The sequence below is a fragment of the Rana temporaria genome, chromosome 9 (assembly GCF_905171775.1).
Source record: "Rana temporaria chromosome 9, aRanTem1.1, whole genome shotgun sequence".
In the NCBI taxonomy this organism is placed as follows: Eukaryota; Metazoa; Chordata; class Amphibia; order Anura; family Ranidae; genus Rana; species Rana temporaria.
In genome coordinates this window covers 107,073,546-107,098,885 of record NC_053497.1, presented here as the reverse complement: position 1 = coordinate 107,098,885, position 25,340 = coordinate 107,073,546, and the positions used below count along the sequence as shown (strand labels likewise).

General features: G+C 43.3%; 1 protein-coding gene across 2 annotated transcripts in view; it reads right to left on the bottom strand.

The window, feature by feature from the left end:
• The window catches only part of COL5A1 (collagen type V alpha 1 chain), a 255,317-nt gene that overhangs the window by 191,531 nt on the left and 38,446 nt on the right, over positions 1 to 25,340 (bottom strand). For both annotated transcript variants that reach the window (XM_040324092.1, XM_040324091.1), the window contains exons 2-3: positions 15,387 to 15,554; positions 2,956 to 3,169 (exon numbers count right to left, since the gene is read on the bottom strand). In XM_040324092.1, the coding sequence (XP_040180026.1) occupies positions 2,956 to 3,169; positions 15,387 to 15,554 (382 nt within the window). The remainder of the gene's footprint in view (positions 1 to 2,955; positions 3,170 to 15,386; positions 15,555 to 25,340) is intronic.

Here is a 25,340-nt window from a genome sequence, read left to right as displayed (position 1 = left end):
CCCAAACGCAACGTTATGATGTCACGTCCAGCCCAGCGGAAGTAAACATTTCAGGGGACTCGGCTGGAAAGGCCGAGATTGTTTTTTTTTCTTTTGTTCTCAGTCTTTCCTACCTGGAGAAGAGATGTGGGGTCTTGTAGACCCCACATCTCCTAATAAAGAGGATCTGACACACACTATTCCTATTACAAGGGATATTTACATTTCTTGCAATAGGGATAAAAGTGATCGAAAATTTTTATTTTTAAAAGGAAAGTGTAAAAATTAAAAAATTCTAATAAAATAAACAATAAAAATAATTAAAGCGTCCCCATCATTGCGTGCTTGCACACAGAAGCAAATGCATACGTACGTTGTGCCCACATATGTAAACGGCGTTCAAACCACACATGTGAGGTATTGCCGCAAACATTCGAGCGGGAGCAATAACTCATCTGTGACTCTAAAAACAGGTAACCTGTAAAAAAAAATTAAAGCGTCGCCTATGGAGATTTTTAAGAACCAAAGTTTGGCGCCATTCCACGAGTGTGCGCAATTCTAAAGTGTGACATGTTAGGTATCTAATTTCTCAGGGTAACATCTTTCACAATTGGGTTAACTTTACTGTTTTTTTTTTTTTTTAATTCATGAAACACTTTTGAAAAATTGCTGCGCAAATACCGTGTGACATAAAAAAAATTGCAAATGACTGCCATTTTATTCCCTAGGGTCTCTGCTAAAAAAACATATATAATGTTTGGGGCTTCTGAGCAATTTTCTAGAAATAAAATTATGATTTTTACATGTAGGCTGCAAAGTACCAGAATTGGCACCAAGTGGTAAGTGGTTAAAGCCTTTCTAGCTAGATTTTTTAAATAAAAAAATAGATAAAATATCCATCAGGTTTTTACTTCAGTCTGTTAGCCAAATTATGTGATTTTTCCCTCACTTCCTGTGACCCCTAAACATGTAGTGAGGGGAGCCCATGTTCTCAGGATAGGGAGACATGGCCAGCAATAAAAGCAGTCATTCTAACCCTTCCCCACTGCACTAACTTGGGGTTTTGCTTTGTCTGTGTCCCTGCAGTAGATGTTCCCCATTATTTCATGTCCTGAAGAAATGATTACTGTCTGTGTCTCTCTTTTTGTAAACACTTGATACAGGATCGAACATGTCTCCACTCCATTCAAAACAAAATAAAATGCTTTGGGCTGGAGTTGGGTTAAAAACAATGGCATCTTTGGACACTCCTATCTTCTCCTGGAATAACAATGTACAGTAGGGCAACCCAAACATATACTGTATACTCATATTTACGTCTACCAAAAACATCTTCAGGTGGTCAGATGTCTGCACATTTCACCATATTTTGAAGTCCTTGTGCAGTTTAAATCACATCTCTGACAGTCAGCAAACTTGAACAATATTAAAGTAGAACTCTGGCCAGGCTATTTACATTTAAATATTGACATATTACATAAAATAATTTAAAGCTTTAAAATAAGCCCTCACTGACCTCTGTAGTTACAGCAATTGTAGAACAACTCATTCTCAAAGTTTATAATACGAGCAGTGAAGATGTTCAAGTCAGGTCTCAGAACTCTGTTCTCCCTCACTACTACCTGATCTTTGTTAAAAGAGAAATTAAAAAGCTCCCAAGAGAATGAAATGCTCCACAGAGGCTGTAGATACAGAGGCCAGTGAGGATTTACATTAAAATGTATTAATTGCCTGTTAAGAATATGTATATATTAGAATGTCCATACAGTAGTTTGTCCACAGTCTTAAAGTAAAAATTTGCTCTCTTGTTCAACATTACCTATTTGTAATCCCTATGCTACTAGCCTTAGTAAACAAATAAAAGGGTATTACTTTATTATAATTGTTTTACATTATTTCAGTTGCTTCCTGGTTTATGGCTTAGGCCAAAATGATGTCATACATCCCAGGATACTTCATGGGCATTTTTTTTAATCTGGGAGGAGGAAAGGAGGGGCTTTCTCAGCTAAGCACACCCACCGGCCTGCATACCTAACCTAAAGGCAGATGAATTCTAGGGAGTAAATGCTACTTGAATCATCTGCCCTTACTCAAGATGGCCGCAGCTAGGAATGCTGGGGGTGGGGGGGGGAGGGTTCATTCTCAACAAAATAAAGCACATAGACATAAATAGATGGGCAAGTTTTCTTTATATATTAAACATGAATTAAATAGCATTTTTGGTTTGTGGTACTCAGATACAATTAAAGTAACTATAAAGTCGTTTTTTTTTGGGGGGGGGGGGGGTTAAAATAACACTGAGGGTATACTTACCTACTCTGTGCAATGGTATTGCACAGAGCTGTCTCTTACCCTCCTCTGCTGGCGCTGGCACTGTCCTCTCCTCTCCTCCGGGTGCCCCCTCAGCAAGCCATGTGGGCGTGCTCCCAAACCAAGCTGGGTGCGTCCATTGACACACACATCGTGGCTTGGCCATGCCCCCTCCACACACAATTTGAATGACAGCAGCAGGAGCCTATGACTCAGAGTCTCCTGTGAGAGCAGGAAGTGATGAGAGAAGAGCTGCAGTCGGGACAGTGCTGGATCGTGAGAGGAGACAAGTGTCGAGGGGGGGGGGGGGGGGTGATGGCATAACAAGTAGTGAAACATTTTTTTCAGGGAATGCATCAAGTTAAAAAAAAAGTTTATCTTTAAAACCACTTTCTGCTTAAGGGTTTTGTGCTCTTTTACAGGGAGGAGACTAGTACAAGTGTTTTGATTAAGCAAAATGATGGCATCAGAGAAATTTACCAGCATTTTCCAAGATTTACTGAACAGCGAGTCTGCACACAATGTAGAGTGCCACAGACAGGTCGTCCCCAAACCGAAATGAAAGATCATCTTATGTGTATGTGTGCCTTATCAGTCCCTGTTTGCTTAGCAGGGTTGGCATTCTGTGGCTTCAGGCAGCAGATAGTTGCAATGTGAAGGACTTACTTGCCGTCAGAGAGATTAATGCCACTGAAGAGGGGGTAATCCTCAGGGACTGGATTTCCCAAGTGATCTTCAAATAGAAAGACGGGTGATCTGCCCAGCTCCATGCCAACCTGCTGGATGCCATGCTCATTGTAAATGGACATAAGGAATGACTGGCCTCCCTTTTTGGGTTTCACAGTTGTCAGAATGGAGAAATCTTGTGGGAATGGGGTATCTGCGGAGGAAAAAGAAAAAAAAAAAGAGAGAGAGAGTGATAAATTACAAGAATATAAGCAAGTTCTGTAAAATGTCATTACTATGTTCTATGAGGGGTGAACAGCTACTGTATGTGTTCACGTTCCATTTAGTGCCGGTTCACAACCCGACTTGCATTGCGACTTTGCAAGGCCATTTGGAAGCGACTTCAGAGTGACTTTGAGCAACTTACAATGCGACTTAAGTTGCCTCCAGGACAGGCGACTTTGGGTGTGGCCAATCACAGAATAATCATCTCTGTGGGAAGGAGGGGTTTGTCTGGGTAAACTATTTTCTCTTCCTGTAAAGTTGCTTCAATTAAGATGGCAATCCAACTTGGAGGCAACTTCCATTGAAATCTATGGGTACAAGTTGCTTAGAAGTCGCCTTGAAGTAGTACAGGAACTTTTTTTGAAGTCGGAGCAACTTCAGTATTGTACATTATAACAGCTCTCGTTCACTTCAATGGAATTTCCTATGTCCAGCGACTTGGGGCAACTTGAGGTCTAACAAGTCGGATCCCAAGTCGCTGTAGTGTGAACCGGTACTTACAGGCTGTAGGGATGGAGGTGACTAAACCTTGCTAAGTTACAGTGGAACAAAATTAGGTCAGTAGGGGGTGCTGTTTGGCAGAACTGTGTCATTCTCAGGATCAGACCTAGACAGGACAAAATCCAAAGCCGTTGGTAGATAAAATAGCATATTGATACATAGATACAAACACACACAGTATATAAACATAAAAACAAAGATACACTAGTAATGTTCCTGCCTGAATAATGCAGATTACTTAGTGTTTGAATTACCAGAGACCTGCCTACACATTCTTAGATTCCGTTTATATGTCCTAATCTTTCATGATGTCAGACTGATCTCTGCACATACAGTTATTTGGTGAAAAAAAAAAGAAATTTGCAGTGCTGTGCCATGGTCTTCACAACCAGCAGAACTAAAAACCAAAGATTAACACAATTAGGGGTAATGACTAGAAGGGCTAGTTCACCCAAAAATGCATATTATCCCTTCTTGACTAATTTTTGAGTTCTCAACTGCCTAAAGTATAACCAAGGGAAAAATATATATATATTTTTAGGTTTGGATAGAATGCAGAGGTATTAGAACACCTGTCAGTTTTTATTGCTGTCTGTGTCCCTGTTAGGGAGATTAACACTCTCAATTTGTCCTGTTTACCATTATCTTCGAAAGTGAAAATAAAAGAAAATTCCGGGTTGTCCCCAGAAAAGTAAAAGAGGGGAAATTTTCCAATAGAGATATTTGTTGTAGTAACCTAGTGGTCCTCAAGGAATTCCCTTAATTTGCAGGGATTTTCACTCACTTCCTGTTTTGGCTATGGACACGAAGTGAAGGGAAATCTCCCCATTCAGACACAGATGGCAAAAAATAAACTGACACTGGTTATGAACCTCCTTTACGCTATCCAAAATGAAAAAAGTGTTACCTATAGTTCTTCTTTAAGTTTACATGGATACTGAAAGACAAAGAGCCAAAAACATCTGATACAGTGTTAATGCAAATTTTAACTCCCTTAGGAGGAGTTTTTAAAGTGTTGTCTGAAGCTTTTAGAATGCTTTATTGAACAGGATTTTTTTTGAAGGCACAAACTTCCCAAATGCCTTACAAGCAACTAATGCCTTGTACACACGGTCGGACTTTTGACCATGCAAAAGTCAGACGGAAAGAAAGAGAACAGGTTCTCTATCTAAGGCCTGTCGGACTTCCGAAAAAAAAGTCAGATGGAGGCTACACACGGCTGGACTCTTCTAGAAAAAAAGCCTGTCTGACTTTTTTTCTCTGAGAAACCGGCCGTGTGTACGAGGCATTACGATTTTTTGTTTTGTTTTGTTTCCTAATTAAAGAACAGGCATTAGCTCTGCAAATGCAAATGCTTGTTCTTTATGGTCATGTTCACAAGGGCAGAGGTCTCCAAACTTTCTTAACAAAGGGCCAGTTTACTGCCTTCAAACTTAAGGGAGGCCAGACTGTGGCCACTGGGAGCAGAAAAAATCCAACGTTCGTGGAATCAACAATGCCCCATCTTGGGTGTCAGGAGGAGAACTAGAGCCCCATTGCTTGTGTCAGTGAGAGGAATTGTGCCCCATAGTTTGTGTCAGTGGGAGGAATTGTGCCTCTTCATTGGTGTCATTGGGGGGAATTATGCCCCATTGTTGATATGGCTGGAGGACAATATTTTCCCAAGGACCAGGTAAAAGCAAGCAAAGGGACTCATCTGACCTCTGGGCTGCAGTTTGGAGACCACTGCCCTAGGGCATTTCTATTCCTCGTGCTGCATTTTCCATAATATAAAATAAATAATCTGGCGGGGATGGCAGGAACCCCTCAAAATGGGCATAGAAAGTGGCAGACCCAGGAACTCAACACAGAGTTCTTGCCATTAGTGCCTCTAAATAATAAGAGGACTAACCACCACAAACTGAAAGAGGCAACATTTGACATCTATGCCAGCCAGATATGCACATTCATGCAAATCGTCTTTTATTTATTCAGGATTTCAGCCTTTTTTTTAATGATGTAAGGCATCTGCCCCCACTGCTTTGCTGTCCTATTAGACTATCCTGTGCTGATAACATTAAGTGGGGCCAGTCAGACGTCCAACCCTTCATTCTTGAGTGAGTTTAGTGAATGTCTTGATGGCTTTTAATCCACAAAGAGTTTGTTAAGAGAGGCCCATGGATAAGAGCTTCATTGAAGAGCATGTGGCAAGCATGTCACCTCTCAGGAATGGCAGGAATTCCCCATCATCCTCCAGCCTTTGACTTCTTGGGTGTTTGTGTTTGGAATTCGTGTTCAGCAGGTTACAAAGTTTCATAGTATAAACTATATTAGATGATGAAATTGTGTATGTAATGGGTGAAGTTATTGATTTCACCTGATGCTTGATACAATGTGAACAATGTCACTGGGGCTTGTAAACCAAAAATAGAATTTGCAGGATTCTGATTTAACTGCCAGTTTGATTGGTGACATAGGAACTAACTTAGGGCATAAGAACTGACAGTCATAAACCGATGAGTACGATTTTCCATACTCCCACACAAAATGAACCATTTGCTATTAATATTACCAGTCCATTTATGTCATTGGCCAAATTAAAAATGATTAAGGTTAAGATGTAAGCTGGTTTTCTACTAGATTCAATAAAAATTCCATCAACATTAGACATGAAATGATTTTTAATGGCTAAAAAGCTGGACATCAGAAACACCGTACAATCAAGCATGATCCATTTTATGATAAGGCCTAGCTTTGGGCATAAACAGGAATGCTCAGGTCCCATGAATGTACCCATTTAAGTAATGCAGGGGGGACTGGAGATAACTGGGCACGAAGATCTCCTCTAAATATTCCACCTAATTTATAAATAGTTTTTTACTTCCTGAACCGTGCAATGCCAATTTCAGGCTCAGGTGGATCTGCTGCCCAATATACGAGAGATCGCTAGCCAAAAAATTTAGAATGCCATTTGTTTGCACGCATTTTCCCAGGTACAACAAAATAAAAAAATTTTTTTTGCATAATGTGTTTTTGTTATGTGAATGAAAATAAAATCTTCCAGAAGTTATGCTGAAAAACGAAATAACTGTAAACCCAGTAATATTATTGGAAAAGAAAAACTAAATACAGCTAAGCCCAATGGACAACGTAATTAGAAAGTTTATCATATATCATTTTCTTCTCTGGGATCCGTTGCAGAGTTTGGGGCATATTGAAAAAAAAAATGACTTCATGGTTCACATGCTGATGAGATTTTAATGCATAACAAGTGTGCGAGAAACCTGCCAGCCCCTTATTCATCATCTTCTTTATAAGGTTATAACCAGCCAGGGCGCTGGCATTGCACGGCCTTGACAATTGCCAGTAGGGCTCTCCCCATATGTTTTGCATCCAGAGTGGAGGAGAATGATTACACAGATCAGGAAACCACAAGAGATATAGCTGGCAGGGTCCATGGAAAAATGGCATTGACTTGATGAGGTGCTGGTAACCTTTTGTCTGCCAATTGCAAATCTTTTTTAAAAACAAAAACAAAAAAATCCTGTCCAGCAGGATATGCAGTTCCACTGCAGCTGTAGAACTAGAAATGAATAACGGTTAGGTAAAGTGTTGAGGCACACAGGTACTTGGGCAATGCCAGCTCAAAGACACTGGGCAAAATGTCATCATTAGAGGTAAATCTTGGGCCAGCAGTGCAGATCCTCAGCAAGGTGACATTGAACCCATGGCACAGATCACAAAACACATTTAGGTTTGATAATCTGGTGCCCAATCTACAAAGCAAAAATACCATATAGAGGCAACTGTAAGGTTGATACCCCAGGAAATGCCCTGTGTTATCTTGAAAGGGTAGTTTTGAAGATATCAATTATGTGTGTTGTTTTTTGATATTTTTTTTTGCAAGAATGTTGAAAATGCATTCTTCAATTATGTTTGCTTCCTTAATAATTTTTGCTTACTTTGTCTGACTCGAAGAGATGAGAGTTTCCCTGAGGTTTGACAGTTACTGCTCTGTCAAATGCCTGACCATCTACTGATAATATATGCCATTCCTCCACTCCTGAGTGGGTATAGCAGTATAAAATAAAAAGGGGCCTATATTAAATGGGAGAGTAAACTACAAGGTCTTTTTATCCGATACTGTAATGAATGCTCCAACATGTGCTTAAAGTGGAACTAAAGGCAAAACCTTTTTTTTTCTTCATTTTGGATAAAGTAACGGAGGGTTATACCCCTGTCAGTTATTTTTCCATCTGTGTCCCATAGGGGAGATTTTCTTTCACTTACTGCCCCATAGCCAAAACAGGAAGTGAGAAGAAAGCTCTCCAAAGTGAGGGAGTCCTAGGGTGTCACCCGACTTTACTAGAACTAATGTCCCAATTGGAGGACTTACCCTCTATTAGAGTTTGGATGTCTACCCAAAATGTGGGATTTCTTTTACTTTCACCATCGATCATAACAGTAAACAGGACACATAGAGAGGGTGAATCTCCCGGGGACACAGAGAGCAATAAAAAAATGACAGGTTGCTCTAATCCCTTTACATTTTATCCAAAACTAAAATCAGTTTATTATCCGATATGTCTCCTATCTGGGGATCACATATTAAATGGATTTTTAGACCAGGGAGATGGAAGAGGAGCGTGCGCTGTCTACATGCATGGACCTGGTATTGCAAAACCTCCAGAACCAGTGAGGAAAAAAAAAGGCTTTGCCTTTAGTTACACTTTAATCCTCTATCATTAGAAAACAGTTTCCCATAATCCTTTACAGCACTAGCTTTATTAATATGTTACATTGGGGATTAAGTGAACCTGCCAAACAGAATAGAGATATGCCCACTGTTACTGCCAAACCAATCCACTTTCAAAAGGTGCTAGTTTTGTGACTTTCATGCTGAATCTTCGTCCTTGGAATATAGTGAGTCAGTGACACAGAGTATGCAGCCAATGAAACTGGAAGCCCTGACTGGCAAATATGTTCTAGGTTGGTCTTGTGGTTGCTTATTTCTTCTTCCTTCCCAATTAGTATTTACCCACGTGGGTCTTCATCTCCCCTAGGCACATTTGGTCCTTTCTTGGGTCACTGTGCCCTTCTGGGAACACCCTCTGGTAAGCTTTATTCTTAATAATGTATTTGTTATATGAATTCCAATGATGTTGGTATTCTAATGCCACATACACACGATCGGAATTTCCAACAACAAATGTTCGATGTGAACTTTTGGTCGGATATTCCGTGTGTATGCTCCATCGGACATTTGCTTTCTGAATTTCCGACCACAAATGTTTGAGAGCTGGTTCTCAATTTTTTTTACCAATTAGTTCAGATGTATGGATTGTGTTTTGTCCTTTTCTGCTGCTCTTATATTATTGGCACAGTCATATTCACATCACGGTATCTGTGGAACAGACTGCGGTGTATGCCATTAGGGATGCCATCGCAGCCACTGCACGCGTACATTTTATATAATTATCTTATTATATTTACTATATTTCACTGAGGGTTGCTATTAGCGCATTATTATATTACATTATAATAATAAGTTAATAACACCCCCAAACACAGTTCACAAATGCAGTGCATTTGCGTGCACCAGATTGCATAGTACAGAAGATCCATGTGATCCGGTTTCAAGGAGTTTGCAAAAATGTACATATTTTGTATATGTGCTAGGTTTTAGCTAATCTGATGTAATTCTACTCTCAGCTTTTTAAATATGTTTTGTATGAATAAAAAGTTTATGTGTTTTATATTTTTGAACTTTTTTGAGAGTTCTTTTTGATTTTTTCTCTTTGTTTTTTTGCTGTTGTTGATATGCTTGACTCCTTACTATCTAGGGACAAATGTCCCGTACACACGTGTGCGATTTTCAACGGGAAAAAATCCTGTTGGAAATCCCGAGGGGAAAGCAGAGACCCTGCTCGGTTCAGTCTTTTCCCTACACATGGCCGGTTTTCCCCATAGGAAAACTGGCAAAAACCGCCGGGCAAAAGTCCGGCGGTTTTAACAGCGGGAAAAAAGGAACATCGGAAAAACTGCGAGGAGCATACACACGGCCGGGATTCCCGGCCAAATGCTCTCCTCACAGTTTTCCCGTCTGGAAAACTGATCGTGTGTACGAGGCAAAATTCTACAAGCTTCATCCGTGACTATGCCAAATTCTCTCGCAGTGTAGAGGAGAAGCAGTGTACTTCCATCACACAAATGCTTCACAGACCAGGTCTTGTAGGTTGAAGATTAAATATAAAGACTGACAGCAGTTTTAACTCTACACTACTGTTTCTCTGAGCACACATCCATCGACAAACACAAACCTTCAGTCTGGGTTGACACTGTAGCGATGTGGGAACCAGCACAATTCCAGCATTGCATTTCTCCTGTAGGCAGTTCACACTACCCTCTGCGGGTGTTAATACAATGTTAATGACACCCCCAGATCGGTTCACAGATTGCAGTGCAAACTGTGGATTCGGACAGGAATCAGACTGCATGGATGAGAACACCTATGTGATCCGATTCCAGTGCGGGAAAAAAAATCCCTGCATCTTTTTTGTGCGAATCCAATGCGAGTTCAGTCATACAGACTGTATGGCTGAACTTGCATTGCACAGACATCGCATGTGATCGGCACCGCAGTGTGGGTGAAAATCACATGTGATGTCTATGTTCACTACAATGTGAACCCAGGCTCAAGAACAACTGAATTCTGCAAGAACGTCTGACTGTTTTCGCTTATAAGCCATTGACCACCTCAAGGTACAAGAAGTCCAGGGCAATGGTAAAATGATTGTGCTGCCTTTTACTAAATATTGCAGGCACCAGGGAAAAGCATCTCACATTTCTCAGATCAGCAGCTTAAAGACTTCAATCTTTTGGTTGAACATGGGAGTAGCTTTGGTTTAAAGTGTTACTATTCCCACAACAGTAAAATCAGTATGTATATGCAGTAAAGCATACTTGTTATACTCACTGTGGAACCTAAGAGGGTAATCCTCTGTATTGTGTATAAAGACTGTTTTGTTTGACTCTGTCTTCTCTGATCCTTCCCTTCATCCACAGTCTCCTGACTGCACATACCCAGTTTTGGTGTGTATTGCAAGAGAGTTTTTTTCTTGGGAGGGTACATGTGATCAGTACAGGGCCAATCATCCCTGTCCAGACAGAGGGTCAGGGGTCCTGCAGCCTCATAGGACAGTCAGAGGAAGAATGAAAACTCCTCCTACAAGCTTTACCCAGACACTGATAGAAGTCATAAGACTGCTACAGTAGGTGAACCCGATTTTGTGTCAATCTCGCTCTCTTTCTCGGCGAGATTGAGCACCTACGAGCCCCATGGCGGGAGCCAGCGCCGAGCTGGCTTGCCGCGATGGAGGCAGAGCCGTCATAGAAGCGACGGGAGATCCGACTTGGATTCCCGCCAATTCTACACGTGTGCGGCGTTTGTTATGAATCCTGAGGGGGAAGTCCCCGCCGGATTTTAAATAAAAATCCGGCATGGGTCCCCCCTCAGGAGCATACCGGGCCCTTAGGTCTGTTATGGGTTGTAAGGAGAGCCCCCCTACGCCGAAAAAACGGCGTAGGGGGTCCCCCTACAATCCATACCAGACCCGTATCCAAAGCACGCTACCCCGGCCAGCCAGGAAGGGAGTGGGGACGAGCGAGCGCCCCCCCCCCCCTCCTGAGCCGTACCAGGCTGCATGCCCTCAACATGGGGGGGTTGGGTGCTCTGGGGCAGGGGGGCGCACTGCGGCCCCCCCACCTCAGAGCACCCTGTCCCCATGTTGATGAGGACAGGGCCCCTTCCCGACAACCCTGGCCGTTGGTTGTCGGGGTATGCGGGCGGGAGGCTTATCGGAATCTGGGAGCCCCCTTTAATAAGGGGGCCCCCAGATACCGGCCCCCCACCCTAAGTGAATGAGTATGGGGTACATCGTACCCCTACCCATTCACCTGCAAGAAAAGTGGTAAAAACACAAATAAACCACACAGTGTATTAAAATATTTTATTAGTCTGCTCCGGAGGCCCCCCCTGTCTTCTTTATTAGCTCTTTTACCAGGGGGAGCTTCTTCTTTGACGTCTTCGGGTGGGTGGGGGCCGCCGTCTGGTTCTCTTCCACCGCCGGGGGGGGTGGCTTTTAAAAAAGCCCCCACCCCCCCGGCGGGTTTCCTCCGGCGTCTTCGGCGGGGCTCTTCTTCTTCCGCTATCCCGACGGGTCTTCTCCGCTATCCGGGGGGTCTCGCCGCTCTCCGCTGTTGACTCGTCGCACCCCGGTTCTTCGTCTCGCAGTCCGGTCCCTTCTTCCGTGCTGTACGTCTTCTTCCGCGCTGTGACGTCATGTTCTTCACTTCTCTTCTTCTCCCGATGTTGACTCGCCGGTCCTCCTCGCTGAAATGACGGATGCGCGCCTTGCATCGGACCTATATAGGCCTCACAGTCCCATCATGCTCTGTACCTACCCATGTGATACCTACCCACGTGGGTAGGTATCACATGGGTAGGTACAGAGCATGATGGGACTGTGAGGCCTATATAGGTCCGATGCAAGGCGCGCATCCGTCATTTCAGCGAGGAGGACCGGCGAGTCAACATCGGGAGAAGAAGAGAAGTGAAGAACATGACGTCACAGCGCGGAAGAAGACGTACAGCACGGAAGAAGGGACCGGACTGCGAGACGAAGAACCGGGGTGCGACGAGTCAACAGCGGAGAGCGGCGAGACCCCCCGGATAGCGGAGAAGACCCGTCGGGAGAGCGGAAGAAGAAGAGCCCCGCCGAAGACGCCGGAGGAAACCCGCCGGGGGGGTGGGGGCTTTTTTAAAAGCCACCCCCCCCGGCGGTGGAAGAGAACCAGACGGCGGCCCCCACCCACCCGAAGACGTCAAAGAAGAAGCTCCCCCTGGTAAAAGAGCTAATAAAGAAGACAGGGGGGGCCTCCGGAGCAGACTAATAAAATATTTTAATACACTGTGTGGTTTATTTGTGTTTTTACCACTTTTCTTGCAGGTGAATGGGTAGGGGTACGATGTACCCCATACTCATTCACTTAGGGTGGGGGGCCGGTATCTGGGGGCCCCCTTATTAAAGGGGGCTCCCAGATTCCGATAAGCCTCCCGCCCGCATACCCCGACAACCAACGGCCAGGGTTGTCGGGAAGGGGCCCTGTCCTCATCAACATGGGGACAGGGTGCTCTGAGGTGGGGGGGCCGCAGTGCGCCCCCCTGCCCCAGAGCACCCAACCCCCCCATGTTGAGGGCATGCAGCCTGGTACGGCTCAGGAGGGGGGGGGCGCTCGCTCGTCCCCACTCCCTTCCTGGCTGGCCGGGTAGCGTGCTTTGGATACGGGTCTGGTATGGATCGTAGGGGGACCCCCTACGCCGTTTTTTCGGCGTAGGTGGGCTCTCCTTACAACCCATAACAGACCTAAGGGCCCGGTATGCTCCTGAGGGGGGACCCATGCCGGATTTTTATTTAAAATCCGGCGGGGACTTCCCCTTCAGGATTCATAACAAACGCCGCACACGTGTAGAATTGGCGGGAATCCAAGTCGGATCTCCCGTCGCTTCTATGACGCGCTTGCTGGGATGTGCTGTCACTATTCCAGTGAGTGCAAGATGTCGGCGAGATCTCGGCACCATGTCGCCGAGTATCAGCGCGACGCTGTCGTGCTAAAAGCACAATATCACAAACACCTACTGTATATGCCGATGATGAGAAAAGGTATTTAGCAGTTTATTTATACTAAAATAATTGCATTTCCATGTTCTGTGTACTGTGGGAGACCAGATATAGTGAATGCAGGGTCCGGGGTTTAGTAACACTTTAAATTATTTTTAAAAGTATTTTTATCATGCTTTGTTAACATGATGCGGAGCCAAACCCAAGACATCTGCTCATTACCAGAGTGTGCTTGCAAATTCATTTTTCCTTTTTGTCTTCTAAAATCCTTTTTGGAGAACTACAAGTGTCAGCATGAAGTAGTATTGGAAAAAAACACCTAGTACATATGTTTGTTTTATTATTATTATTTTTTTGGGGGGGGGGGGGGGGGGGCGGGTTCTGATTTTCAGCTGTTAGGGGCATTAAAAATACATATTTATTAGCTGCCCACCAGGAACAACATGAAAAAGAAACTTGCATATGCTACACTGATATTTTCATTTAATTCCCTATATTTTAAAGGGGCACGGTGGTGTAATTTCCTTGCAGTAAAATGACCTAGCAGAGGAGTGGGTAATGGAGTTACGTCCATTAAATTATCATAATTCCACTCGTGGGGCATAATCAGCTCTTATAACCCCACTAATAATTCAGAATAACTCTCTGGATGCCGTTTAGACCGGTGAATGAAGGCGCAGGAGCTCTCATCAGCTTCAGAAATATTCAGTGGCCGGGAGTGAATGTCTCCTGTCATCATTATCACAGTGACAAGTAAAACTTATTGTACAATTTAAATGACCTCTGCTGAAATGGGAACACTTAGCTGGGTGAATGGGCACTTGGGCAGCCAAACATTCACCCTATTACCAGAGGAAAAATGTTTTTGTTTCAATAAAGTTCATCTAAAGGTTACAACGCCTAGTTGCTCAATCTGCTTATCAGGCAGAGCCAACAATACAATAATACAAATGTGTTGTGAAAGGTTTAATTACAAAATTAACTTATACTGCACTCTATGGATATTACAGCTGAACTCCGGGCAAATAGCTAAATAAACAGATGAAATACATATAAGGGATTTGTATTCCTATCCATCCATTCCTGAGATTTACACAGCTTTGCCACACATTACAGTCCCATCTGGCAGGGTAGGAGGCCTGGTTTGTTTTTTCTACTATACAGTAGTTAAGTAACAGACCTCATTTATACAGCATTGTAACTCCACTTGTGGCAAGAATCCAGTACATTTCTGCATCTGGAATCACAGTTGCTGGCAGACAGTTATGAGACCTGCCTGTACAAAGCAATGACAGGTTGACAGTGACTGCAGTTGTCTGTGTCTGTGGGTGTTAACATGTACAGTAATCACTTAATATGTAATTATCAGCAGTTAGGGACCAATGGTCACCCATGGCTGCAATGGTTAAATGTGAACACCTGCAGATATCTGCAGCCGCTGTCAGCCTGTCATTGTTTTCTATGGGCAGAGCAGCCACAACTGTCTGCAAACACCTGGGAATCCAGCTTTAGGAACCCGCTGGGTTCTTGCTGCATCTGGAGTTAAAATGCCATGTGATCAAGGTCACCGCTCAGTCCCCAGCCTATGACTGGACAGAGACTGATAATTAGCATACTCCCTGTAATCACTGCAAGAGGCTGATACCAGGAAAGACTCAGGTTCACTGCTTCCATCAAATGCGTGACATCACCTCTCTCAAGATATAAGCTATATATTACATGGATGACATCACTACTCACCAGATGAAAGTCAAATTTTAATGGTTTGACATCACTGCTCTCCAAATATATTTTATTGGTTTGACATCACTGCTCTCCAAATATATTTTATTGGTTTGACATCACTGCTCTCCAAATATATTTTATTGGTTTGACATCACCGCTATCCAGATATAGGTTATATTTTACAGGAGTGATATAACCACTCTTATAATATTTTACATATATGACATCACCACTCTCCAAATATATTTTGTATACACTTACCTGGGAAGAGCTGCTTGGTGGGGGCACTAAGCTGCGCACTCTTCGACACTCTGTATGCCACATCTGGTCCCTTTGTTGATTTTCTAAATGCGCAGAATCCTGTTGATTTTTGGACTCCATCGGGTAAATTAGGAAAATCTAAAACCTTCAAAACATCTGCTGGTTCACCTGTGAGTGGAGGAATACAATGAAAATTGTTATTTTTTGTACTTTCAAAATATCACAAAAATACATATGTACAGTTGGAATTTAATAATAAGGAAACATGATATTTAATTGCATTGTCAGATAGTTCCTAAAACCCATCGACTGTTTTATTTATTTTTTCCAAGTGTTGCTTACAGTCAGTGACAATGGGGTAGATGTATTAAAGGGAAATAGACTGCACTTTGCAAATGCAGTTGCACTCTATTTTCTTAGTAAATATCAATGTGGTAAAGCTTTGCTTTGTAAAGAACACCCAGTCAGGTACAAGGAAATAAAATACATTTTGCAGTTTTGCTTGCACATGATTGGATGATGGAAATCAGCAGAGCTTCCCCTCATTTACCAAGCTCCAGGGAAAACAAGCGCAACTGCACTTGCAAATTGCACAGTCTACATACCTTTAGGAAATCAACCCCAATGTGATGAAGCCAGTAGAGGATTCTCTAGATGTCTCAGAAGCAGAGCTTTTTTTCTCAGACAATAGGAAGCAGGAACCCAACCACGACCCCGGTCAGATTTCACAAACAGTAGGAGGGTCTTAAAGGGTGCAGAGCTCAGGGGGTTACACACAGAGTGCAGAGCTATCACTTGTAAACACAAAAACCAAACTTCTGTGTTTACAAGTGATTGTGGTGAGCAGGCACCAAAGGGTCTGAGCCAGAGGTGGTGGAACTGAGTTCCCCCAAGTTCCCCCTGAAAAAAAGCCCTGCTCAGAAGTTATGACCACGTTATATCACTGGTGTTTGTAGACATGGTGGCAGCCTCAGAGATGAAAGTTGAGACAGGAGCAGTAACCAGCACCTATTCAAGTTTCCTTTTCCATCTCCATCTATCTATAACTCCTATAATAGTAACACAGCCCCACAAACCTATCAGAGAACAGGCGCCCTGTCTACAATCTGTTCATAAAATTGTTAGTGTCCTCAAATGAAACTAGTCATCTAATACATCAAATACTTTTCATTTTGTAAAAAGCAAAAAACATACATTCTGAAATGCAATTTGCCCATCATTCTTGGTAGCAGCATTTTCCAAACTCTTCAACTAATGGTCATATCTGTCCATCCCAAACATGTATTAATAAATGGGCACACGAACGGTTCATTGCAGAAGAAACCCGTCATAAATACACTATCATGCCATACAGGAAAACATTTTTCTTCCAAATATGATGAAGCTCACTCTGAGAACCAAACTCAAATATAACAAGGTAGCATATAACTCCACCAAAAACCAATGCTTCAGTGTTTAGTGTGGATGTTCTTCACATTTTAACAAGGAGAAACCATTCTTCCTGGGAAAAATGTGCCTTATTTGTGGTCATGGGAAAAATCCCCCTGCTCAGAGGTAGCTATAGCGGTCAGTGGTTACTTACTGTATCTGAGAGGAGGAAGTTGCTTACTGCTCAAGGAACCTCTAGCAACATTGGGGGGTAACCCTAGGGTATCATAGAACCTGATGGGAAAGGCTGTTTTAGTGGATACTGAACCCCGACAGTTTCTACTATATTTTGGAGACTCTGTAGGTGAGATCTCTGGCACTGAGTTCCAGGATCAACATAATTTCTGTGGCCAAAATAAGGGGGTCCCACCATCCCTACTAAATCTTTTATTTGTTTTATGTAAAGCTTACCCCAACGGAGCCGCTTGATGTGTTGGGTCCCCGTACCTGTGACCACGACTCTACAAACAGCTCCACACACTCTAACACACCTGGCTGAGCGGGGAATGTTACAAATATCTGCACACACATTTCAATGGCTCAATGTGCAAAGACACCAGAATTGACACCGCAACTGGTTAAGTAATGGCACAAATGTATATTTCAACTGAGTAAACAAAGAAGAAATATACTATAATGAAAAAATGGTAAGGTTTCTACTGTGTGCAGCCGTGGGGCACAGCAGGGGATACGGTGCGTCCTCGTTCACTATTTCAGGTCCAAATTAGGTCCACATTTTTGGCTGAATTTGGACCTGAAACTGAGCCAAAGACGCACAGGACTCTTCTGCTGTGCGCTCCGCGGCCACCCTGCAGATGTGTGAACTGGCTCCATTGAGAGTCGGTCACAATCTCCTGTCTTGCGAATTGGATGCAGGGAAACCCACATCCAATTTACAATAGTGTGAACCAAGCCTAAAGAGAAGCTCCAGTTTTTGTGTTTATTAGAAGTCAGAAGCTACAAAAACTGTAGCTGCTGACTTTTAATAAACACACACACACATGTCACAGGATCCAGCGATGTGCTACGGCTTCACACCGCGCACAAGTCGCACTGTCCATTGTGAATGGTCTTGTAATCTCCCACCCAAGTCTAAAGCAGCTAGCAGTTTACATCTTCAGTGCACCCCCTAGTGGATGGAGGGCAGCTTAACAGTGGCTGCACTATGTTCTGCAATAAGAGTCTCTCCTGCGTTGTGGCCTGTGTAAAAGTCCCTTTCCTGCCAGAGCTGCAGACTAGGCTACATTAATAATACACACAATGTTACAGGAGAAGCTGGAACACACAAAAGTATGCAAGAACACCAAACACTCCCAGCTGGACAGAAACAGAGATTAGAATTACAGCAGAGAGATCTTGCCTTAGGGCTCATTTACACTTGCTTCGGCTTCAACACACATTAGCGGTTAGTTTACACTTGCTTCAAAACAAGGCTTTGGACAGGCTTTGTTAAAGCTCTCTGAATGCTAGTCAAAGCTCATGTCACTAAATTAAATGGTTAGCTTACAGTCCTGTTTACACCTGCTTTTGCTTTGGCTTTGCTTCAAAAATAATACCCCATGTAGCTTCAGTTTTGCTTCAAAGCATCTTCAAAGCCTCCATAGAAGTCTATGGCAAAGCTCACTTGAAGCCTCATCGAAGTCTCACTGAAGCCCCATCAAAGCTCCACCAAAGCCTCATCGAAGCCCCACCAAAGCCTCATCAAAGCACCAAGCAAAAGCAGGGTGTAAACAGGACTGTATGCTAACCATTTTACTTAGTGACAGGAGCTTTGACTGGCATCTAGAGAGCTTTAACAAAGCCTGTACAAAGCCATGTTTTGAAGCAAGTGTAAACTAGCCCTTAGAGTATTCAAGGCTGACTCAGCCCATCAGTCTCCATCCATAAGTGGAACATCAGTTTTGGGTGGACTGACCCTTAGACTGAAATACACATTTAAGAGGCATTGGATCTCTTATTGTTAATGTCCAGAATTGTGAATGACAATCTCATTCAGCAGGATTGGTTTGGTAGGAGTGATTTTTCACAACAGGAGTAACCTTAATTAGGGAATGGGGGCTAGTGAAAGATCCAAATATACAGAATGCAGCAAGGGCACAACAGCAGTGGTAACAGAGTCCAGAAAAATTGATTTATTGAGTCATTAGCAAAAAAAAAAAACGGCAACACATTTTAGGGGTCTGCACACTCCCCCTTCCTCAGGATTTGTGAAAAGTATGACTTCAGCAGGGCCTGGACTTAAAACAGCTCTAAAATATTTATGGATCTCTTATAAAGAAACGGTGTCAGCAAACTGCGCAACTAAATCATTCAATGTCAGCAAATTGTGCCATATGAAAGTGGCGTGGTACCCTTGCCCGTGTTCTGCATAACCTAAACTGCAAAGGTCGGCTGAAAATGTCTAACCCACTTTTTATTTCACTCAGAAGACAAAGACTGTCTAAAGTGTCAGATCTCTTGCTCTAGTGCAGTGGTTCTCAACCTGGGGGTCGGGACCCCTTCGGGGGTCGAATGAGGATTTGCCAGGGGTCACCAAATCTTGTGCTGTCCTGAATACCGCACTGCCCTCCCAGCCCAGCAGGGCTTTCCCTGGAGCCCAAGGCCACCCACTCAGCCTCTTCACAGCCGCCCATTCAGTTCACGGCATGGCGGGGGGGGGCAGAGATTAGAGGTCAGCTGACTGGTGAGGAATGTGAATTTAGGCATCCCTTGCAACAAAAATGTCATTTTTGGTGAGATACTTCCAATAGGAAATTATGTCTAAAGGGATGCAGGCCCAGCAGCTTTCCTCATTAGAGCCCTGCAGGTACACAGCTGATTGATACTTAATACCCATTAGACTCACTTTCCCACGTGGATACAGGCAACACACACAGGGATTTATTCAGAACACAAAAGGTAGGAATCTGCAAGTTTGTAAAAAATCTGTGTAAAATACATAGATCACCCAGAGGGGAATGTTTTTTTTTTCTCAACAAAAGTGGAGTTAGGTTGTAATGGCCCACTTCACTTCCAAGACACAGATATGTAGCAGCAAATAAATGATTACTGAGCATTCTCTCTGCAGCACTGGTATCTTGGCTTCAATATCTAGCAGGGCTCCATTTTTCTTTCACCATCTATTCTAGATATTCCCTGCTGGTGAAATTGGCCCTACACTATAATTGAGAAGGAATATATACTGTATGGGGGCTTTATAATATCAGTTTGGGGTGTTGTTGGTTCATAGCAATACTTCTAAGTACTGGAATATATAAATAGGTGTAACTGTATAACAAATGGTAGAATAAGAGCTTGGAATTCTAATAAAATAACTTTCTAGCCTCTCCTATACAACCTACTGAAGTAAATATGTTAAAACTGGAGAGCTACATGGATGCTGCCATTACTACTGTCACCATTATTCATAACCAAACATCTTTTCTTCAGGATAGAAACCCACTGAGTAATGAATGAAGTATGAGGATGATGGCCCTGTAACCTGTACTTCCAAAACAAGTCAGCAATTTCTCCTCAGTAGTTTGTATCTCTCCCCCACCCACGGTGATAAGTCTTTCCCTGAACAACATAGGGTGCGGCTTTACTGCGAAATGTCAGTTTTAGGTGGAGCTGCCTTTTATTTTAAAATTTGTATTTACTTCGGCCTTCCCTTGCAGCCTTTGTGCAGAAAAGAAAACCTATCACCATGTTTGGGTAAGAAGAACTGATTGATTCTCTCACCCCAGCGACCGACCGTGGTGAAGAAGCTTGACAGTCAGACAGAGCGTAATGCAGACCTACATAACACTGGGGAAATGTCAACCCGGGAACAGAAAATGAATACATCTCTGGCACTAAAAAGCTTGCCGTGACAAGCGCAATTTGTTACAATCCTTGATGCGGAACAATGAAGCAGATTAGCACATCCATCAAGAATGAAACTAGATTAGAACAAGCAGCATATCTCTTAATTATCTCTAGAATAACTACATGTCACCCCCAATATTACTGCACTTTGTTTTCTTTTCTTGTGGCCGTTTGGTTTTCTCTTCCCAACCCTCATTACCTGAAGCGCAGTTCCTCCCAGGCCAGCTTATGAACATAGGAAAGACAAATGGCTTTTTTTCAGTTCAGCGCGGCGATGGCGTGCAATAAGCAGTAACGAAGATGGATATATTTCAGCTAAAGTACAAGACACCCTCAAAAACTGTGTTTATTCACAGCCTATTGCTCTACATTGTGATGAAACACAGCAGAGAAGCTCACATTGTATTATAGGAATTCAACCTTTTCACCAAGTTTATTCTGTGGTATGACCAGGCGCAGATAAGTGCAGGTAGAAAATCTGGCATTTCTGTACAGGTTTAAGTAAATTAGAAGCACTATAAGTAGAAAGGGTTGAAGTTTTATTTGTATAATTAAAAAGGCCACTATGTTATGTGGCTATCAGTATGATCCCAACAGGGATGAATGGGTGCTTCAGTGGCACAAGCAAAGACTCTATTTCAGAGTACGTCCTTGGCATTATGCCTAAACTAAACATGTACTGGGCATGTCCCTCATGTTATATTCAGTCTACATACAGAGACATGCCTAAAAGAATGATCCTCACTAATGTTTTGTATTACTGTGGATGTACTCACACTGTAACCCTACTTATGTGATATGTTTTATATGTCAATTCTTGTACCATCTTTCTTAACAATAAAAATATTGAAAAAGAAAAAATGTTACGTGGCTGTATACAAATAGATTTCAAAGTTGTTCTTTAAAGCCAGTTTAAATTCAATTCGTTTTTGATGCAAATGATGATGCCTTTTTTAAAGCTGATTTTTTTGATGGAGACACTTGGACTTTTCAGTCTCCCTTCAAGGACATCCCACTTAGGCCTCGTACACACGGCCGAACATGTCTGCTGAAACTGGTCCGGTAGGCCCTACACACGGCCCGACCGTGTGTAGGGCCTACCGGACCGGATTCCTGGCCGAGCGGACAGGTTTCCAGCGGACAAAAGTTTCTTAGCATGCTAAGAAACTTGTCCGCTGGAACCATGTCCGCTGGTTATGACGTATAACCAGCGGCCCGAAATCCCGCGCATGCGTCAAATTGATTTGACGCATGCGTGGAAGCATTGAATTTCCGCGTCAGAGAACGTCGGTGACGTATACGTCACCGCGTTCTCTGTCCGCGGGGATTTTGGTTTGATGGTGTGTACAACCATCAGACCAAAATCTCCCAGCAGACATGTCCGATGAAAACGGTCACGGACCGTTTTCATCGGACATGTCTGGCCGTGTGTACAAGGCCTAACACACAGCTCCTTTATCTGCAACGTGGAGAGCGTCCTGACTCTCCTGTAGTCCAAGGGAGGGGGCGAGCACGACACTCCACACCAGGGAGAAGGCCTCCCATTACTGTGTGTAGTTACAGACAGAAGAACAGGAAGTGAGGATTTCTAAGAAGAAATAAGGACATTTAAAAGCAAAATCAAAAGATGAGGTAAGTGAAGGAGGACTGCACTAAGGTAAAGGAAAAAAAAAATTGTACCTTTACAACCTCTTTAAGTCAGTTTGTCTACCAATGTAGTATCATGAGCGATGGACTTGGAAAAACTATATTGATGTCCTTGGTTGTAATCTGTCTTTCTAATGAGAGCAGACTGGAAGGGGATATCCAGTCTGTCATGGGATTCGGGAGGCCTCTAGCCAGCACTGCATTAGACTTCTACAATACGCTAGGATGTCCCAGTGGCTGGCTGCCAGGATCCCCACCGCCAGTTGTATCTTATTCAGAACGGTGTCACCGCATCAGCTGTCCTGGGGTTTGACAACAACCCAATGAGGGACATAAAGAGCAGCAAGGAAAAACGTGACCTGGGCTGTAAACACAGACAGAAATAGCTGCACTGAGTCAGGGATAAATGGTGGACAATGCTGGGGTATCACTTATCATAAATATGGTACTACAGTGTAGATCAGAGAAAAACAAGACAGCAATGAAGTGAAAGATCCCCCCTAAAAAACCTGCCAAGTACGATGTGTAAATGACACGCTTGACAGAACCCCTTTACCAAAATAAAACACATGGAAACTTATATTGTATTCTCATGTCCTTTATTGCCAGGGACATGTGCACAGATTAGAAATTTAGGTACATTGTGTGGCCACACCTCCTTAGCATGTCAGCTAGACTGGGAAAAAATGTATCTCCCATGATGCAACGGGAGCCTCTATTCCCAGCACCTGCATGAGCTGGCAGTTTGGTCAGCATAATGCAGTTTCCAGGGTGGGTGTAGACACATCATCTGTGAGGATATCAGGAACCAGGGCAGCATATCAAATATGTACCAATTGGAAGCAAACAAAGTCAAATTTGGCCGCTTTGCGTAGCTCAGACACTTCCAGAAAAACATAAAAAGATGACAGATGTTGCAGAACATCTTGAGAAGCAGGCCTGTCAGTCAATTAGGGATTGCAACATAAAAAGTCTGAGAACATCACAAGGCACACCTGATACAAGGTAAGATAATATTCTCTTTATTAATAAGACGAAGGGCTTTGCCATGTCACATCCTGACCCTCTGGCATTGGAAGCAGATCAAACTTCCCAAACAGAAGTCACTTTACAAGCTGATAAATGTGTCACACATTCACTGCCTGAACAGCTGTGTCTTGTACAAGTTACACCCTAAAAATACAACTTTGATCTCCTTTCCTGGGAGCAGCGAGACAGAAATAGAGCATCTGGGGGCAACTAAAAAGAAGTCTATTCCTAAGAATGCGGCTCACCCACTCCCAAGCACCTCACACCACTGCAGAGGAATAAGCCACACGATGCGTGAGTGAATGGATAAGCTGCTTATTTGTGACTTAAAGGACATGGCCCGGATTCACAAAGCACTTACGCCGACGTATCTCACGATACACCGCGTAAGTGCAAGTATGCGCCGTCGTATCTATGCGCCGTTCCCATAAACTGAGATACGCCTGAAAATAGGCTTCATCCGACCGACGTAACTTTCCTACTCCGTCGTATCGTGGGCGCATATTTACGCTGGGTGCATTTGCCGCTCCCATTGATTTTCTATGCACATATGCAAATAAGGGAGATAATCCGATTCACGAACGTTGTTGCGCCCGGTGCATAATATACGCGGTTTGCATAAGGCGTACGTCCGCCGTTAAGTTATTCCTCATATAGGAGGCGCAACTCATGCAGAGGTATGTATCAGGGAACAGAGCCGTCGTATTTTACGTTGTTTACGTAGTACGTGAATGGGGCTGGGCGTAGGTTATGTTCACGTCGTAGGCAGTGATATGTCGTATTTTAGGGAGTAGTTCCAACGCGATTCTGCGCATGCACACTGGGATGCGTCCACGTGATGGCGCATGCGCCGTACGTTATTCGCATCTTTATGACGCTCAATCCATCATTTACATGGGGTCACGCCTCATTAGCATGGCTCACGCCCACGTCCACCTACGCTGGCCTACGCCGAGGAAACCCAGCGTATATTTAACAGTGAGTGGGAGCGAGTGCTTTGTGAATCCAGTGCTTGCCTCTGTGCGCTGCGCCGGCGTAGCATAAAAAAGATACGCTACGGTGGCATAAATATGCGCCAATGTATGTGAATCCGGGCCCATGTCTACATACAAATCAAATGTCAGTCAGATTGCAGTGAACGGTGGCAGGTTGATTTACCCACTAGCCACTTATTTATCAAAGGGATTCTGGCAGGGGAACTGGGTTCCCAACTCCATCCATTTGTTGTGGCTACAAAAGCAGAGAGCCTGTCTGCAGTCGGGACACAGCACACATCCCTGTATGCAAGAACATACTGGATAGGCTACATTATTAGTGACGCCACCAGTTTCTACTGATTGGATTACATTCTGAGTAATGTCAGCAGTTCTTAGTAATTGGAAAGGTTACATTCATAGTGATGTCACTAGTCCCTAGTGAATGGATATTTTCAATGATGTCACCAGTCCTTACTAATAAGATAGGATAGACTACATTTTTAGTGACATCACCAGATCTTAGTGATTGGACAGGCTACATTTTTACGGACGTCAGCGGTCCTTGGTGATTGGATAGGCTGCATTCTCAGTGATGCCACCACTCCCAAGTGCATAAATAAGCTGCATTCTTGGCAATGTCTTTTGACTCTACTGAATGGATAGGCTACATTCTCACTGAGAGTAATGGGAACGTTTGCATATAGCCTGCTCACCATGAGGTCCTTGTATATCAGCACAGCCGTGTGTTCATGTCTTTTATATTGCATCTCCCCAGATGATATGACAGTGTCATTTGGGGATAACAGACATAAATCATATATGACACATGTAATATACTAAAATTTGTTTGGCACTGTTAAATTTCCTAGAAGAAAAGTGCCAAGTAATATAGTGAATTGTATCCTTATGTGACCCACCACTAACAATAAGAGAGTGAAATTGTCATGTACAAAAGAAACTATGTATTACACACAGATAGAGTAAAAATTGTAATGTTTCCAATGATTACAAGTTTCTGTACGTGTAG